We start from the raw sequence: 20216 nt of genomic DNA, 5'->3' as shown, positions 1-20216 counted from the left end.
AAAATTATTGGACATATTTCGCTGAGTTATGCCCAAAATTTATAGCCTACAATGTCAAATAAATTTCCATGCAAAAATATAGAACGCTTTTTGTGTGGAAATATGGACAAAATTAGAACGCTAGGGGGGTTAAAGACATATGACTATGGTAGGGACATTGTGAGCACCTTTGAGGGAGAACTAGTGACATGATTCTGGACTTTGTACAGCGGTGCATAGTATGTCAGTGCTATACAAATAATGAATATAAAATATTAAAATGTGTTTGTAACCCCCCAGAAAGTAAAATGGAAACAAGAAGCTGTCCTCTTATAACATGCCCTTTGTCTCAGTGCCAATTACTCTTCCCATTTCTTAATAACCTGTCACAGGAATTAGATTTTAGGTGAAAGTTTCCCATATGAGTCAGAGATAACAATAGAAAACAGCAGCCAATAATTTTCTGCAATACATGCACATTTCTCTGTGTTTTTTTTCTCTACTTGCGAAACTTTTGACATACACAGGAGATGTGTACGCCCTGTCATTCTACCCAATGCCAATGGCCCTTCCTAGCAAATAATGGCAGCTGGTTGTTGCTTTGTACATACAGGCAGATATTTCAACTTCTGCTGTCAAATAATGGAGCCTTGGCCACAAGGTTTATCAATAGTGATCAGGTTCTAGATGGGGAGATACAAAGTAACATTGTTACTTTTGTACCTATTCTGTCTCAGAAACCCCGGAGATGGTCTCTGCATTTGTTGGCTGATGATCAAAGAGGAAGGACGTGTCCCTCCTCAAGAACAGGGCAAAACACAACCCCGATGAAAACCTAGAAGCTGGTGAATGGTGGGTAACTTTCACATGTTGTTTTAAAACATATGAGGAGGATTTGACTTGGAGTCTGCCTGGCTGCTTTGGGGTTGTGTTCTGTTCTGCTGTCCTCTCCATGTGTTTGACTGGCACATCAGAATTTGCAGGAGGTGACTACATCCAAAGATGAGTATGTGATTTCTATGGAACAACAGAAGTCTCATTACAGTTTTGTGAGAAAGCAGACACTAAAATCAGTGAAACGCGTTGAATCTTTTGTTTGTGAGAATTCATACAATTGAACAGGTGTTTTTTAATCGATTGTTAATTTTCTTTTATTGTAGCAGTGTGGTGTCAGAGAATAGTACAGTTTTTATTCATTTTAATATGTACAAATAAAAGTTAGTTTTTTCTTATGATTGGTGCCTTAAAAGTCCCCCTTCCATTTTCTATTTCTTGTATATCTGCTGTGTTAGCTGGGTTGTGGCACATAAATCTCAATTCAAAATCAAACTATAAAACCTGAACATACAATATATAAAATTTTTCTAACTAATAGCATTAGGTGTTTTTTTTTATTTTATTTTTTTTTCAGTGTTGCAAAATAGTGTAAAATTGGTGGTGGGGGGCTTATAACTTTTGCAATGCTTTGTTGCTATTATTGTTTTGGTGTCATTTTAAATGGGACAGCAGTGTTCTCCGCAGCCTCTTTTAGTCAGGTGCTCCACCCAGCACTTTTCAGTGACCACCTGGCTATTTTTGGGTGGTTACTGAAGAGTTGGGCCGCAATACAGGGGCTGCCACCCACCTACAATTTCTTCCCACCCGGTTTAGACACTGGGGCAGATTGTAGAATAAATACATTTTAGCTATAGCTACCCTATAGTTTTGCTATCTATAGTTTTTTTTATTATAAAACACTGTTCAAAGTGGAAAAAGTGCCCTTATGGTTTCTTTTTTTTGTCTGTGGATTGGAAAAAAATGAAAATAACAAACACTTTATTCTTTTCTTATATATGTTCTTATCTTGTGTTTAGTTTTGCTCTAAGTTATGATAAAATTATGGGCATATGAACAGGCTCACATAAAAATGTAAAAATGGGAGTCTGCATGCACCCCCAATTCATGTGGTTTCCCCCACACCTCCACAAATATGCAGTTAGGTTTATTGGCTCCCCAGAAACTGGTTCTTGGTTAATTTGGGGGAAAAAACAACCTAAGGGCAGCACAAGCTGATAGGTGCAGTATAGAAATGTGCAACTAATACTAAAAGAACAAAAATATTAAAGTTATTAAATACTCTGCAAGTGCATATACATATCTATTGTTTCTGCTGCAAAAACAGTAATCATTTTTGGAGTTGATGACACAGTGGGCCTGATCTATTAAAGCTCTCCAAGGCTGTAGAGGATACTCTTCCAACAGTGAAGTTGGCTGATCCAACAAACCTGGGATGGATCTGGTCCATAATTGATAACATTTGCTAACAAATAGTAAATGACTTTTAGGAAATCCCTTGCAGGTTTGCTTGATCGCCCAGCTTTACTGATGAAAGTGTATCATCTTAATCTTGGAAAGCTTTAATAAATCAGGCCCAGTGTTGCTATGTTTCCAGCTATGCCAATAAGGAAACAAAGATGTTTTGTAGTCCAGTAGAGACAAATTGGTCTGGACTGACAACACTGTTTGGGATTTTAGCACAGCATAGATACTATGTTGTCAGCCCAGCAGGAAGTTGAGATGCAGGAGTGCAGTTTCAGTTTTTCTCACATTAAATTGCAGAGATGTGCTGCATTTTTTTGGCTCAGACATTTGAAAACATTTTGACACCATAGCACTGTATATTCAGAGTTTCAGATGATGACAGCCAGATCCCTTCTTCAAACAAAGGCTGTATCCTGCATTTTTGTATTACAGGAAAGCACACAATGGTTAACTAACTTTAAACAGCTTGCATCATTTATTGTTCCTGTCATATTGTATGTATACGTTCTCCAAAATTATTACCAGATTGTGCAGATACGTGGCAGAATTGTCTTCTTCTGTAAAGTCTGTATGAAGGGTTATTAGCTGCGGCCTTCATAGCGTGCCCATCAAAAACATTTCTGCAGATAAAAAGCAGCTGTGTGGCTGATTATATTAAAAAGGACAAAGGGGAATTAGAAGCATTGTCATTGTAGCCATCCAGATCTTCTCTGCACTTAGCAATCAATAAATATTTTATGTTTCTTTTATCATTTTAAACCTGACCTCTAGGCAACCAGTCCCTAAAAAATAAATCGCATAATCCAGTTTTTTGGGACCTTTTACACATTTAGGGTGTAGTGTTTTAATAGGATCACCAGTGGACCAAATTTTTCGCTTGTGTCTGTTGTGGCATGTATGGCATGATTAGTTCTTTATAACCGTGCCAGCTGGTCCCTGAATTGGGCTCCTGAATTCTGCATCAGAGCCCCCTGTCCTTGGGCTGTGAAGCGGTGGGGTTGCCAATTGCTCTTGCTAATGAACCGCTGAAATGGGGGAGATGCTACAAGTAGCTTCTACACACAGCAGTCCATTGAAAAAGAATGAGGGCAGTGCCACTCACTTCCGCTCATTGTCAGATGTCCAAGAAATGGTTCTTTAAGGACCAGTGTTACTGTGTGAGTGGTTGAGAATCTGGCAAATGCCAGCTGCCAGGAGCTAAGTGCGTTTGCTCAATCCCCTTGCAGGTCTGAATGCCATCTTAATCAGCAGTTTATGTGTTTGCAGACACCATTTTCTGCAATCCAACTTTGCATATATGCCCCATCTGCAGGGGTTTTAGGGTTGGAGAAACTCCGAGAATTCCCAAAGCCCTGATTGGCAGTGTGTGCAAGGAGCTGGAATATTGTGAATCTGGGGCCCTCACTTGTATAAAACCATCTTTGCCTGCAAGTCCCCTTCCATACCTGTAGATAGAGCCATATGCCGGCCATTCTAAAAAAGCACTTACCATTGTTGCTCCATTCAAACCTCACATTCCCATGATGGGCATCCTTAGAGGGCAATATGAGTAGAGTTAGGGAGTTTTAGTTGTGTAATTAGCTCTTTGTTTGGGGTCCCACTTTGAAACTATTTTCTCCTAAAAAACATTTTATAGGCCTTCTCCTGCAGAGATAGTTTTCTTTTTGTTGTGTAATTTTAACAACTGTAAACTGTGTGAAGCTGTGTGGCTGACTTGTTTCCTGTATATTACTATTTTAGGTTAGGAACGAGAAAACACTTCCCGCATGCTTGCAGGTGGGATGGGTAATATTGCTTAAGTGGTGGTAAAATATCTTAAATGATTGCTTGATTTTTCCAGGGAATTTGTAAGAGTTGTTATGAGTGTGTTTTTAAGACAACTTTATCAAAGCTGGTTTAACCACAGTGTCTAACTCTTTCACGTTACACTTTTGAGGCGTAACATTCCTGAAATAGCTGTAAACTATTAGGATACATTGCATATTATTGGTCATTTTATCCTTTTTTTTTTGTGCCGTAAATCAATAGTTTTGTGTATACTGTTAGGGCATGATTCACAAATAATGATTTGAATAATTTCCAATACACCTTTTTTGTTGTCTTTTGGTTTTTGGATGTGTGATAGATACAGTGAGTCATAAATACCATTTGTATTCAATTATTTGGTTCATCTCCGTTTACCGTACTATGACCTCACTGGATATACTGTCTTTGCCTGGTTTGACTGAACTACAGAAATGTTGTGGGCAGTGTCCTGACATGCTACCTTTAGAAAGATGTTTTTTACATTAAAATCCAAAATTGAACAAGGCAAATTTAAGAATAAGTTTAAGTGAATATAGAAGAAAAATTATGTACAGAATACATGTTTTATGGGACACATTTGCAAGCATTACTGCATTACAGCTATTTCCATTAAGTTGGTAGATCTGACGTGACCACGTAAAACACATAGTAGGGAGAAGAAGAGATTCCAGACTACATTTTACAGCATCCAGGTTTTGCAGTGGGAACCATGTGTCCTGCAGATGGAAGTAGTTTATAGGGCGTAGGTGGTAAACCCTGTGTTTTACATGGGAAAGGGCACATGGTTTCCACTTATATACATGGATTCTGGGTTGTAAGACCTCAACCTAGGAATGCAACCTTACCTTCCACTAGAAATCAAAGATTTCCCTAAGGATGCGTCTAAGAATCCGATAGTGGCACTGCAAATTTTTTCTATTTATTGGCTTCTCACCAGAGGCAGCAGTGCAAATTCAGCCTTTTGCTTTACAATAGGGATGTGGTAGCATAGCTAATGCAGCTTATCCATTAGTTAGAGATCAGTGACATCACTGAGAATGCAGCCTATCCATTCGCTAAAGACCAATGACATCTCTGAGAATGCAGCCTATACCTTCACTAGAGACCAGTGACATCACTGACAATGCAGCCTATCCACTCACTAGAGATTAGTGACATCACAGAGAATGCAGTCTATCCATTCACTAGAGACCAGTGACATCACTGAAAATGCAGCCTATCCATTCACTAGAGACCGGTGACATCACTGAAAATGCAGCCTATCAACTCACTAAAGACCAGTGACATCACTGAGCATGCAGCCTATCCATTAATTAGAGACGGGTGACATCACTGAGAATGCAGCCTATCCATTCACTAGAAACCAGTGACATCACTAACAATGCAGCCTATTTTTTTTTTTTTTTTTGTGTTGCAATGATAAAATTAGCGCTACAGTTCTGCTTTAAATTATACAAGTGTATGATCTCTTGATCTCATGTTCCCTTGAGCTTGGCACAACTCATCTCTGGCGCTTCTCTATAAACTCATTTATAGCCTTTCACAAGTTACATTGCTAGTCTCCCCTAACTTGTGTCATGTCAGATGGAAAAGCACATTAAAGAACAGGGTTGCGCAGTCTGGCTGACTCCTATCTGCAAACAGCTAATCTGGTTTTAACAGCAGTGTGCCGTGTATGTGGCCCAAGTGCAATCTGCTAATTGCAAATGAAAAAGTAATTGAATACCGCTTGAGACCCTAGGATCTGCATTATAACTTTACAACTAACAGTGCAAAATAATTCTGATTCACTGCTGGCAAGGAAGGCAGCAAAGGTAATTTAAATACTGGCAGGAACTCCATACTCGGCTACAACACCGACTACTTTACGGGAATCCCATGCTTGATATAACTAAGACAAACTGTGTCTAGGAGTAAACAAACATTGCTTAGTTTAGTTCCTTACAGGGAGTGTTGTTTTATACATTCTCTTTTATATGCAGTATTAAAAAATATTTAATATAAAGATGAAAAAGTATTACCATTTTGTGTATGAAGATTCTACAATAACCTCTTGCTGCAAGAAGGTGCTGTATATGGAGTATAGACCCCTCTTGTTGGAGACAGGACAAAATTTGACATTGAGGCCATTTCTGCATGATTAACTTTACTTGCTCTCTTGAGTTTTTAGTTTCCTTGTAAGAGATAGAGCATTGATCCTAAATTCCAGTCCTCAAGAGACACACACAGGCTGGATTTTAGATGAATTCTCTGACTCTTTGTTCCAGGACAGAAAGTAATTGGACGTTCAGTATTGCGCTCACCAGAACAGAAGTGATCAGGAAATCATTAAAAGCAGAACTAAATCTGCGCGGCTCACCTATCCAGCTTCCGACACAAGGAGCCACCATCTTCCTTCTACAGACGATCTTTGGCCATCTTGATTGGCCATGCCAGGATGACATAACTCCTGTGCAGGCGCATGGGAGTTTACTTATCCTGGCACACACAAGGGAAGTCGGGATTGATGGGTTTCCCTGGCAGCCAAAGCTAACACTTGGCATGCACAGCTCAGATTTAATGCCAGAAACCCTGAGTGATCAGGCCGGTAAGATACAATATTTTAGAAGGGATATCGCCTGTCTCTTTTTGCAAGATCATGCAAACTTAAACGTAAAAAAACAAAAACACAGATTAATAATTTCTTCATTGTCAACCATATCCTATTCCATCTTTTTTATGATGCTGCATTTTGCTCTGTTTACTACTTCTGGTATCTGTTGTCATTTAAAAAACAAAATATCAGGATAGAAAGATGTGCATTGCCAATTGGAAGTCTCAATTTTTTTAATGTTGCCTTACATTAAATGTTTTTATTGAAATGTTTTTTTACTCACTGTGTTGTCTGTGTTGTTTGCAGGTGTAAAAGATGGCGCTTTCACAGTGCTACAAGTCGTGGAATCTCTTGGGTAAGCAGATGTTTTTTTTTTTCTTTTTATATATAGTGCTCTATTTTATCAGAAACAACTGGCAGGCATTTAAGACCCCATGGAATACATACATGGGATATTTTTTCATCCTTATGACTTTTTCATCTATGTGCATGGCTACAGGTTCCTTTTTTGTGTCACAATTCATTCTAGTTGTGCTATGTTGGAGTCCATTACATACCGTACTAAAATGATTATAGTAATATTTGACCCAACATCATGCCACAACTTTTAGAGAGTAAATAAGAATGAGGGTTAAAAAAGGTTCTATGTGGCCTTTGCATAGTTTCCCACTAAACTTTCCATCATTTGGGGAAAACGTATTTCTCTCTTCCTGCAGATGGCTGTTCTTCTTGTTACTGCTAGCTGAAAAGAAGGCTAAGAGTTAGAATCCCTTTCTCGCACCATTATTCCCTAATTATTCGTTATTGATGTTCCCTGTCTTTAACTCCTTGCATATTTCTGCTTATCATAAAAGAATACACTGTTTCAACCCAGATAACACTAAAAAATGACTTTCTGACATTCATTTTTTTGTTTTCCTAAAGTTCCTTTTTTTTCTTAGTCAAAGTTCCTGAATTATGTCAAAAATAAATAATTGATCAATGGCAATCACTTTCTATCTGAGCAATTACAAGGATAAAATATCATACATGATTTGGGGCTTCCTTCAGGTCAGTTGTTTAAACACAAAATTTGCATTGGATCTGCTTGTGTTTACTGGGTCTCAATCAATGCCTTTTAGTCTGGTATTTTGCGTTGTGTCCTGTTACTCAGCTTTTATCAGATCAGGTGTCCTTAATTTTTTGGAGACACTAAAATTTTCATTTAGTTTGCAAATCTGACGATATGATTTGTCTCTTACTTCTCTACCTGCATATATGGCTTCTATAGTGGTGACTTAGAAACTATTGAACCACCTTTAGTTCAATTGGGCAGCATGGTGGCTCAAGGGTAGCACTCTTGCCTTGCAAAGCTAGGTCCCCGGTTCGAATCTTGGTCAGGACACTATCTGCATGGAGTTTGCAGGTTCTCCCTGTGTCTGTGGGTTTCCTCGGGGTACTCCGGTTTCCTCCCACATCCCAAAAACATGCAGTGAGGTTAATTGGCTTCCCCCCAAAAATTGACCTTAAATGACATATGACTATGGTAGGAACATTTTGTGATTTTGTGAACAGATTGTGAGCCCCTTTGAGGGACAGCTAGTGACATGACTATGACTACTTTTATAAAATAGTCTGCTATCTGCTATCCAAACCTGTTTTCTTGGGAGGAGGCTACAGTTCCATCTTCTGTGTTCTCTTCAGACCCCTTTAACCGGGCACCCCACCCAGCACTTTTCAGTAACCACCTGGCTGAAAAATAGGGCACTGGACAGTTGGGGCATAATGCTAAACAATGGAAAAATGGGATGTACTAGGAGAAGGTTGGGTATTAGAAAATTTGAACAAAGCATAGGGGGTTGGAAGAAAGTTGACAGAATAATAGGGTCCCTGGCAAACTTCTCTGTTAACGCTGAATTTTTGGAAAGGATTTTATTTCCACTGTTCCTTCTCATAGGTCATGCTTGGCAAATCCTGAGCCCAGAAGCCGGGGGAGAGGTGTGCAGCTTTTATCACAAGTCCTACTCCAATGTTACTCCAGACTGACAGAGAAAGAAGGTAGGAATAAAAAGTCCTATTAACTCATCACAGCACGTCTTTGCGACTCAAATATTCCAGGCCAACTACGCACTTTAATTTGCCAAGCGATTTCTATTGTGTTAAAACAGATGTTCGGATTGATTTAAAAGACGTTCTGTTCCCTTGTAATTGTCTGTTAATGGGAGCTTCCAGCTGTTTGCGGTCTCTATGCAGAGCCTGCTGATACAAATATGGTTGATCACATACTGACATAAGTACAATAACATGCAGAGCACTGAGCATCCACTGCTGATATAATATTCAGTTTAAATAACAGCTGAATATGAAAGAGATGAAACACTGTATTTGCTGCTTGTCATATGCTCTGAAACTTCAAGTTATGAGATCTGTACCCGAGTCACAAACTAATTACTTGCACAATATTACCAGATGGATGCTTGGTGATAATATCTAGCTTGAAACTTTTTTTTTTGTCTTTTAATGACTTCTAAGTATGTCTAGTCAACCTCTATCAGGAAAAGATTTTCAACCATTTTACTTTTCAGATTGAATGTGGATAAAATTTTTCCAGGTCAACATAACCCAAAAACTGAAATCTGAGATGATTTAGGAAAGCTCAATCACATACTGGCATCATTCATCTCTTCTTTTTTCTGCTTTTTTAATAATGTTTTATTGAATAAGACACATCAAAAAATATACATAAAGTGCATTTTGAATAAATAAGACACAGCAAATTATTACAAAACAAAAAGAATAAAAACAAGAAATTGCAGGAATCATGAGAACAGTCAAAACCGTAAGCTCGATGCGCCTCCATTGTTCTGCATTTTTAATAAAAGAAAAAAAAAATAGGTAGATCAAAAAAGGTAAGAAAAAAGACAGAGAAATATTAAAAGGTTTTGATTGGGGCAGGAAAAGATGGAGGGGGAGGTAGGAGGATGGTCTTACATATTCTGCCATCTTCCCCTTTTAGAAATATGCCTCCTGCACATGTACATCCAAGAGGTAGGTTCCTCGTTGTCAGTAACAAACTGTAATCTGTAATATTGGATCCAGTAAAACTACATCCGTGTGAACTTCTCTGAATCGTTATCTCTGGTCGCCATTATTTCTTCCATAAAATATATGTCACCCACTTGATGTAACTAATGGTCAATCGTCGGGGGGGTTCTTTTTTCCAAGAAGCTGGTATGTACACTTTCACTGCATTGAAAAGATGGCGTACCAGGGATCACTTATACTGTTTCTGAGTGAGATTTGTGACATGTTGTAGGGCTATCTCGGGTTTTCCTCTAATATCCACCTCAGTCAACTTGTGGATTACATCTGTCACTCCGCTCCAGAAAGACTGTAATGCCGGGCAATATCAAAAAATATGAATTGGAGTGACATCTCCAGCAGATAGCAGCAGAATGGGGAAAATCCTTGCCAAGTTGGCAGGCGTTCTGTACCACCTCGTCAGTAACTTTTAATTTGTTTCCTGGTACTACAATTAGAGGCCTTGTGGCTGAAGTGTAGCATGTGTTCCAACTGAGAATCGGTGAACTCCATATTTAAATTCTTTTCACAATTCACCACAAAATAGGGTTTGTTAGACGTTTGGGCCATTATAGGAGTTTGGTAGGCAAGGGACACTGTGCCTCTTATTGGTTTTGCTTTTTTACATATAGTCTGTAAGGTCAGCACAGGTCTTTCAAAGCGACTGTGGTGTGGCAGAGAGTGAAGGAAATAAGTTATTTGTATTGTACGCCAGTTGCCAAGCCTGAGGAGTTTCTCACTTATCTATAAGTCAAGAATTGATTTCCAGTGCCAATTGCTAAAAAATTGGTGTGCCCTAGAATATCTGTGCAGCAAGCAGGCTCTGAAAATTGGATCATTAACAACTGCAGAAAAATTCGGGTGTGTAAGGATGGGTGAATAGTGGTGAGAGGTATGTTGAGGTATTTTGTGTGTGAAAATATTTAGAAATAGCCGTAAGTGTTACCAATAAAAGGGTGTTTAAATGCAAGAAATGTGACAGTTGGGGGAGCCCAGGCAAGCGTTTCTTTAGAAGTCCCAGCAGCGAAGTCTCTTATCTGGACCTATAATTTGACATGCTTATTAGTGCACCAGTCACCAGCCTGGACAGGTGAACTGGGCCTGGGAAGGCTAAGCCTCCCTTTCGACTTAGGTAAACGTAGCGTCTGAAAGCTCAGTCTGGATATGTCATGGTGCCAGTGAAATTTAAAAAATTACGTTTTAAAACCGGCCATCATCTGCATGGGTACATGTATCAGCAAAGCCTTCAAGAGATACAGGAGTCTAGGCATCACATTCATCTTCAGAATGTTACATTTGCCGAACCAAGTGCGGGCTAATTGTTCCCATTTTTGGAGATCTTTCCTTATATACTATACAAGATTGTGGGTCTTTATCAGGTATTAAGATTACTGAAATTTGTGCTGTCAAAGTATCGGCCAAAGGAGTATGGCCTTGAGGTATGGCATTGTAAGTGTCTATTACCTCCCTAGTATGTGAAAGAATTTGTTGTAGTATAATAAGGTCATCCATCAGGGCCAGGAGCTTTCCCGGTAGCAGTTATGGACAGTGGGGACTGAAGTTCTTGTAATGTAATGTCTTGTAATGTTGTTGGGTATCATGTGGTAGGGCATAGGTCCTATACAATTGTTGGTAGTATTCATGAAAAGGCTGGGCTGTGATGTGTGATATTGTTCCCTTTTGTGTCTTAATACTTGAATATAGCTGAAAGCTTTTTTTAATCGCTATTGCTCATGCTAAGGCTCTCCCGCAACGATTGGCATGTTCATAGTAGTATTGTCTGCATTTCTGCAGTTCCAATCTGGCTTGTTTTTGGTGTAGGGTTTTAATTTGTTCTCTCACTGTGTGCATATTGTTTTCCAGATCAGTTGAGTGTGGCCTCTTGTGTTATGTTTCGAGTACATGCAGTTCAGTGAGCAGCTTCTCAATTTTGCTCGTTGAAGTCTTCTACTGTGTCGTACAAGAAGGCCGCGTACAAAACATTTGTGTGCTTCCCATACATGAAAGGCATTAGAAGTGGTTCCTACGTTTTGAGAGAAATATGTCCTTAGATCTATTTCTATGGCATTAGTAACGTCTAGTAAATCTAGTAGAAAGTCATTGGGACGCCACAATGACATCATATATCTCTTGTATGTGTCTACCGGGGCAATATATCCCCACCAGAGTTCTCAGTTCTGCCCAACTGTACCCTTTACAGAACAACATCATAGTGTCATGCTCCTCTAATTAATCTTTGATTTAAACTCCAGCAGAAGGCTAAATTACTAAGCAATCTACTTTAACCAGATTTATAGGATTTGAGGAATGTGATAAAGGAATAAAGTGCTATCTTCTCCAACCTCAGCCTAATTGCAAATTAAAAGGACAGCAACAGGCTCAAGAGGTCTTCTATCTGCTCCCTTTGTTTTTTTCTATTAACACAGTTTATATTAGCACATTTTCATGCAGCACACCTTATGTGGCAGTCATTCCTGCTTCCCCCTCCTCAAGCATTATTGCTGCTAGACCAGAAACTACAAAAGGCAATGCAAATGCTTTAATTGCATTTAAAGATGTGATAATGAATTCCAAGCGGCAAATGTGTGCCTTTTATATATACCTGGAGTTCAGCTTTGATGATTGGGACCCACCAAATGGTTTGGTGATCTACCTTTGCTATTGCTATTGTCCTCCCTAATGGGGAGGGCGGAGTGAATAGCCAGGTCCACCAGGTAGGTGCCAAAAACACATACATGTGTATTCGTTTACAAGCACAAGAGTGTACTACGCACCCATTGTTACCTTTTGATAAAGCATTTTGTAGTGTGTAGCGTGACCATTGTCCACAATTGTTTAAATTTTTATTTTTCTAGTGATGCTTCAACTAACCTTTAGTGTTGTGTTTTCTTTCCAGTGGAAGTTCTTGTTGTATTCTATGAAAACAGACTGAAGGATCATCATGTGATCACCCCACATGTATTGCAGGGGCTAAAGGCATTGGTAAGCATCCTCCTGCTTCTTCCTCCCACTGCCATGACACTGAGAGTGACATTTATTTATTTAATGTTAAGATAAAGGTGTGCTCCAATGTGGAACACAAACCCAAGCACTGCATGTTGTAAATCTGTAGGCTGACTGATACAAAAATTTCCTAATTCTTTCAGACTAGACTTGTAAAATTGACAAGGCTTCAGACTTGTAAAATTTACTCTGATGAACAGTGTGTACGACATGTATTTGCCAAAGTTTTTGCAGGCTTTGAGCAGCTCTTTGAAACTTTTTCTGCAGCCTGGAATTGTTGGACAAAGTGCTAAATGCTTGTGAAAATATGCAGCCAGCACTCCAGACAAGTTCTTAATTTTATATTTTTTTAATAGAGTAGGAAAGGGTTAAAATCTATCAGTTTTTTTTTAAGAAGATTTCAGTTTAAGGAGATCCCTCCAAAGTGAACAAAATTTCCACCTCCCAAACTGATAACTAACATTTGTCCTAAATCTATTTAAATGACCATGGTCACCAGGAGTTATAAAGCTGAGAATTTCACCACAGGGAACACAAGCAGCAATAAAAACTTTATAGAGGGTACAACTCCTCACTTCATTGTCCAAAATAAAATAAATGCCTTTTCATAAACTTCAGGAGCATGAAGAAAGGTTTTTGGTAAAAAGTTTTTTTTGTTCCTAATGTACACATAACATCTCAGACGAACGTTTACAAGCTGAAGCTTGCACTGACCGGTCCTAGTAAAAATATATTTAATTTTGGACATTTTGGAAAGCTGTCCAGTGTTGGATTGAACTGCATTGCGTGTCATGAATAGTTACAGTTTAAACACACAAAAACCACTTTGTGCATGGAGTTTGCAGGTTCTCCGCGTGTTTGCGTGGGTTTCCTCCCACGTTCCAAAAAAAACAAGAAAAGAACACATGTACTTAGGTTAATTGACTTCCTCACAAAATTGAGACTGCAATAAAAATATATTACTGAGGTAGGGACGTTAGATTGTGAGCTCTTTTGAGGTACAGCTAGTGACATGACTACGGACTTTGTAAAGTGCTGCGTAATATGTTGGCGCTCAGTAAATGTTGTGTAATAATAACAATTAAACCAGATGCCATAGCTTTCTTATTCATATACATGCCTTATATTTACAGTAACACCTTCACAGGAGCCTGTGGGTGCTTGCACATACCTGCAGCTGTTTTAGCCCCCTTGTTCTGCTCAGATTTTGGGGTGGTCTGGCCTGGCACAGCTCCTCCACCTCCTCTATCTGCAACACATTCCTATTAATTAGTGAGACAGACTATCATGGCAATGTGCCAGTATGTATTTGGCACCTTGTTAAAGTTCTGTTTTAAAATATTCCCTTATATAAACGTCAGTTTTAGACTTTGTACTAGTCAGACCAATTTTGGACCTTTTTGATAGCATCTATATAGTCTAAGCTAATTCCTAACATATACATTTATTTTATCAGGTAGGCACTGGGGTCAGTAATTCCTACATTCTAAATGTAAAATTAATAAATATATAAACAGGAACAGTATGATGAATGCCCTTGGTTTGAAGCACCAGTCCTGTCTGCCTTTTGGACCTCCAGCAAAACACAGAATTGTACATTAGGGTGGGCACCTTTGCTTAGTGTTCAGGCTTTTATATGCTAGATGGGTTCTGTGTTTCATTGAATTTAATAAGAAATGTTATTTCTCACTAACAATTTGTGTTTTTTCTCAGAGTATGTCTGAAGTTTTCCCCCTGGGTCTGGCAGTGTCTGTACTGAAGTCCATATTCCAGGAGGTTCATGTTCAGGTAAAATTGTCTAAATTCTTCTGTTTTTATATCAAATAGCTCTCTTGGGAAGTGTGTGTTGGAGGGGGAATAGGAGGGTGTTGCAAATTGTTTAATTAGTAATAAGATTCCAAGAAGTACACTTTGGCACTCGACATGCTTAGGAAAGGCCGGTACTGGATTCTTTTCTTAAAATGAGTAAAACATTGGAATGTCTGCTAGGAGAAATGTGTCTTAAATAGGGATGAGCGAGCAAGTTTTTAAAACTTAATCTTGCAGCGAAATCAGCCGTTCTCGCTTATAGAAATTGTAAGCGAGAACGACTGGTGTAAATTCGCCAATCGAGCTCAAATTTTAATAAAAAAAATATAAAAAAAAAAATAAAATCACGGGCTGTGATGATCAATAAATGCAGAAGTGTGCGATCCCCAACACTGGAGGTTAAACGGATACAAGTCTCCCCATTCAAAACCTCTAGTGCTCTCTGATTGGCTGTGGAAAGCTTTAGAGCACTAGAGGTTTTAAATGGGGGAGATTTGTCCCCGTTTAACCTCTAGTGCCGGGGATTGCACACCGGATTCCCAAGGCTGTATGAACGCATGCAGCCCCGAAAATCCACTGCGATGTCGAGGCATTAGAGGTTAATAAACCTCTAGTGCCTGGGGATCGCAGTGGAACTGCAGATAAACTCTCAGTGGAGTATTTATCAGCCCGGTGACCGTGGGAACTGCACTGCAGATGGACTCTCAATAGAGAAACTCCATTGAGAGTTCATCTGCAGTTCCACTGCGATCCCCAGGCACTAGAGGTAATTAACTTCTAGTGCCGGGGATCGCAAACAGGAGGATTCCCAGCACTACAAGAATGACTGCAGCCCTGAGAATCCTCCTGTAATTTCCTCGATCTTCCGATGATTTCGCGATATTGGTTCGCCCAAATTTCGCGGACCCATCAGAAGTTGGAGGAAATTTTCGCAAAAATGCCAGAGGCATTCTCACTCATCCCTAGTGTTTAATGATGATGTCTGGATTTGTTGCAGCAGCCAGTTGGCTGCAAATGCATGTTCATATGCAATTTTCAGACCTCTTTTTAACATATACATGTATAATAATATTTATTTTCTAATACTAAACTCCAATATGTTTGATTTTCCATACAGTCTTTAATGCAGTTGGATCGTCATACGGTCTATTTGATCATCACCAATTTTATGAAGAACAGAGAAGATGGTATGGATAGTTGGTTTACTTGTGATTTTCTTTTTGTACTGGATATACTTTAAATATTTATTGACCAAATAGAAAATACAATTTTTTTGCTGACCATTACGGGGACTTTTAATCTTTTATCTTGAGTTCCCAGCTCCACCAGCTGCTATGCACCTTGCTAGAATATCTCATTCTTCCAAATGGATGTTCATACATCTTTCATTGTCTACGGGGCAACAATTGCAGCTAGTGTGAGGCAGTTAGAGCAAATCGCGAGATATCCTGACCAGGATGTCATTAAAATAATCTTAATAAACCACAGGGTGATATCTGAGATTACCCATAATTTAATACTATTGTAAGAATAAATGATGACTGATATAACTGGAGCTTAGAAATGCCTATTGCTCTGCTATTATCCTGCTCTAATATCTCTGTGGATCCAGAATTAGTATGCAATGAAGGACTTCACTTTGAGCCCACTTGCTGCATAATTGCTGGTTGGTCACTGACCCAGAGCATTTGTGTGTGGCTAATAAGACGTAATAGCATTTTTTAAGTAGGTCACCATTGGCTATACGTTCTTAATTCTTCCACCACATAGAGAAAGGATATGGCCCAAAAAGATTTATTGTACCTTCAAGTACCAGTATGGTAGAATGCATGTGGGAGTTTAGCAGACACTAAAGATTCAGATAAATAAATTATACTCTGTCTAAATGCTTTTACTTGTGCTGAACAAATAACCAGCAGGTTCATTTCATAGTTTACTTTTCTGACCCTAGAGTGTACGTGTTTGTGTAACTCTGGAAGAGACATCAGGTTATAGGTTACCCTTGGGTCTGACACCTCTGGGAATGCCCTGTTTTCTGTATAGTATTGTGGATTATGTGGCTGTGTAAACTAATAAAAGAAACACGCTGATGCTTTTTATGTGATATGCCCCCTTGGTTTGTACATGTGAGGCATTGAAAGTAAAGATAAATGACTAGTCATCAATTTTGCCTGTAGGCTTTCCACAGTCAACTTTTCTTGGTGACCTACCATGGTACCAGATGGTGACCTACCATGCCCTGTTCTGCTTTGTGCATAATTTATTGGCAATCTTTGTACCGGACGGTCTTTGCTTTCTTCTTTTGCCCCTCTTCTCCAGATGGCTAAATGGATCAATAGAATAAATTAGGTAAAAGCAGGTAGATCTTTGCAGGTCCACTGGTACAGTGTTTCTCCATTAGGGAGAACAGTGAGTGGCACAATTCTGTGTTTTATAGGATACAAAATCTTCTGTGCTCAGGGTGCTTTAAATCGAGCTGTAGGTTATCATAAAAACACCTCAAAAACTATATTAGAACAGCTTGGTGGTACAGGGTTTAAAGCCCAGTGCCTTGCTTGAGTCGGGTTTTGTACTCATAATGTATGCATTATGTAAATGTTCAGTTTACTTTTCCAAACAAATTTTTAGAATTTTCAGCTTTTCTAGCAAAGGATGATGTAAATGCTCATATATTGGCAACATGGTAATATATGGAAATATATCTCTTATACTTGACTATAGAATTGAAGAGTCTTGGAGCAGATTTTACCTTCGGTTTTATTCAAGTTATGGATGGGGAAAAGGACCCTCGTAACCTGCTTGTGGCCTTCCGAATCGTACATGACATTATAATAAAGAACTATGCTCTTGGTAAGACCTTAGTATACTATGCTTACATGATAAATGTGTGGGTTTTGTAAGTTTGTATGAGAAAGGCTGGATTCTGTTTCATCATTGAACAATGACTGGCAATTCAAAGATTGCAACAGTTCTGAAGGTAAACCACCTTGTGGTGTATGCAATAGCTATGGTCTTGAAATCGAACCCTCTTATCTATTAGACCCAGCCTATATATATATATGGGCTTTCATCTACTGCTTATAATGGGATAAGACCCACTACCTTCAGGCTCTAAGGCTACGTACACACTTCAGATGAGTCTCATCTGATAATCGCCTCGGGGCTGATATCGGATGAGAATCTGGCGTGTGTACAGCGTTTTTCATCCAGACGATCATCCTGGCGGATCCACAAATGAGGCACGATCATAATGAAAGTGAAGGGTAGAGAGCGCAGGGGGTTGCCACTCCACTGTTTTCCCCTCTCCATAGGGGAGAACAGTGCTGTATGTACATCCTTTCCAATGACAATTATTGCATGTATGTACATATCCTAAGGCTGGTTCCATCTTTAAACTATCTGTTGTGGCAGGGTCTCTGGTCTCTACTGACCACTGAAGTTCTGGCATATGGTAAGTGAGGAACAGCTGATGGGAAATCTTAAGAGTTGAGATTATGCCTCAGTTTAGGAAGTCAAGGTTCCAAGATAATTTAACAAGGTTCTAAGCCTGATTCTAAGATTAATTGAGCTACTCTGTGACACTTTTTTCTTAAAGTTTCTTTTTTGTCGTGACATCCCTGGGTATTTTTTCGCTTCTACCGGTGGTGGCATTGGATAGTTCTCTGCAGCAATATCTTGTGAGCCAGGGTGGTTTTATAAGAAACCTCTGGGGGACAGACCCTTGGCACCAACCCAGAAGAAAGCCATGCTTGAAGGAGTAGTTAGGTAGTTATCGGTAGTTAGACAGGTAATTGCACTACAGGGTTCCTTCTACCATTTAAGGTTGGTTTAGATTGACATTACCATAAATATTCAGATTTCATTTTGGACGGTGCCTCCATTAGTTAAGTCTAGCCTTGCACAGGTCAGACTTTAATTGCATGAAAGGTACCAGCTTCTATCTGCACCTTCAAAGGTATGTATACCAAACCCAGAATCAGTAATCTGTGCTTTGCAAAGGTAGAAGCTTCCCAGAAATGCGGTTTAAAGAATGTAAAATAACCTATAATTTTTAGAATGTAAACAATATTGTTAATTTACTCATATACCATGTAATCCACAGCCAGTCTAGCATCACTCTAGCTGTATGAAGAAAAACAGCTCTGACAAAACAGTTATTGATAATGGCCACCGACATTATCCAGAGTGCATTATATTGCATTTGAGCCATTCAGAAAAATACAGCTCAGGATAAGATTGGCTTGGACCAGGACATCAGTTTCATTGCTTATAATAGGAATGAACAGTTCCTGAGATTTTCATTGCAACACATGAAGCATTTGTATGTGTATGATTGGTATTGGCACATGTCTTTCCCTTGAACTTTGAACTCATTCTGTATTTTACCCATTATATCAGTGTTTCCATTTTTCTAATTACTATGATAACCAAGTGTTGTAAAATCAGGCACTATAATATAATGCTTTAAAGGTATTATTCTCAAATTAAATAAAAGCTGCTGACAGCCTAATCTTATGCTACTTCTTAGTAATAATTTATCTGATGTTGTGTACAGACTGTTAAAGCTGAGATTTGTCAGATACACTTTGCTTAGGAATACGGAAAACCACAACTAAAGAAATCGAACATAAGCCTTCTTCTGGAGCAAAGCGCTATACTGACTCATGATACTTTTCTCCCATCAGTGTTTGCCCTACAACAACTCTCACCAGTTACACAATGTTTCTATTGTATGTTTTCAAAGATATTTGGCAGTGTATTAGTGATTTCAGTGAAATCTTTCTTTGGGTGTACTGTTAGGCAGTAAAATTACTGTTCCTAATAAAATAGCCCGCAGCTATCCCAATAGCATGTCTGTGATGGAATCTTTATTTTGCATGTTGTGGCCTGAGCTGTACAGTACAACTGAAGGCAGCAAGATCCTTTAACTTCATGTGTTAATCTTATTACTTTTCCGCACAAAGTGAATCTTGCCTCTATTTACCCTCAGAATGAAAATATACTGTATAGTTCTTCCATGCCTCTGCTGCACGATCCTGATGTTAGCAAGAATTTGGCATAGCTATCCTTTTATTCATGTGAACTGTGCTAACTTCTCCACAGAGAATACTTAACCCATGCTTCTGCATGCCACACGGGCATGTTTTTGGCATGTACAAGAACAAAGTGGGTGAGACATAGGCATCTCAAACAAGCTGAGCAGACATAACATAGCTGTGTCTCACACATTTGACAAGCTAGAACACAATTCCAGTCCTGTAATATCATGGTGACCATCTGTACATTTAATAGAAATGGAATGTCAAAAAAAATGTGACCATACTGCAATGTGTAAAGAGTGGAAGCTGAGTTGTCACACTACTAGAGGAAGTGGATCTGGAAGCCCTCAGACATGTTTACCAACTGAGCTTTATTACACAGCATATTTTAGTTTATGCCAAATGCAAAAGAAAAGAGATACCAATTCTTCTTCCAAATTAGTAGGATACTGCCTCCCCCAGAAACAAGATACATTGCTTAGACAAAACCCAAAAAAGACTGGGTATGGTATATATGGTATAGAGTACCAAAAATTGCAATACATATGAATCCCTAATTTATATGATGATGGTGATAACGTCTAATGTTCTGACGCTTTTCGCCAGTAAGCTTCCTCAGGATGTAC

General features: G+C 39.0%; 1 protein-coding gene across 2 annotated transcripts in view; it reads left to right on the top strand.

Annotated features, from left to right (window-relative positions):
• Positions 1-20216, top strand: part of MMS19 (MMS19 homolog, cytosolic iron-sulfur assembly component) — a 116850-nt gene that overhangs the window by 77021 nt on the left and 19613 nt on the right. For both annotated transcript variants that reach the window (XM_072424765.1, XM_072424764.1), the window contains exons 2-7: positions 6986-7034; positions 8616-8716; positions 12636-12721; positions 14456-14530; positions 15669-15738; positions 17273-17401. In XM_072424765.1, coding sequence (XP_072280866.1) covers positions 14459-14530; positions 15669-15738; positions 17273-17401 — 271 coding nt within the window. In that variant the 5' untranslated portion in view covers positions 6986-7034; positions 8616-8716; positions 12636-12721; positions 14456-14458. The remainder of the gene's footprint in view (positions 1-6985; positions 7035-8615; positions 8717-12635; positions 12722-14455; positions 14531-15668; positions 15739-17272; positions 17402-20216) is intronic.

The sequence above is a fragment of the Pyxicephalus adspersus genome, chromosome 10 (genome assembly GCF_032062135.1).
Source record: "Pyxicephalus adspersus chromosome 10, UCB_Pads_2.0, whole genome shotgun sequence".
Lineage (NCBI taxonomy): Eukaryota > Metazoa > Chordata > Amphibia > Anura > Pyxicephalidae > Pyxicephalus > Pyxicephalus adspersus.
Note: the sequence above shows the minus strand (reverse complement) of the source record. Positions and strands in the feature narration are given on the sequence as shown.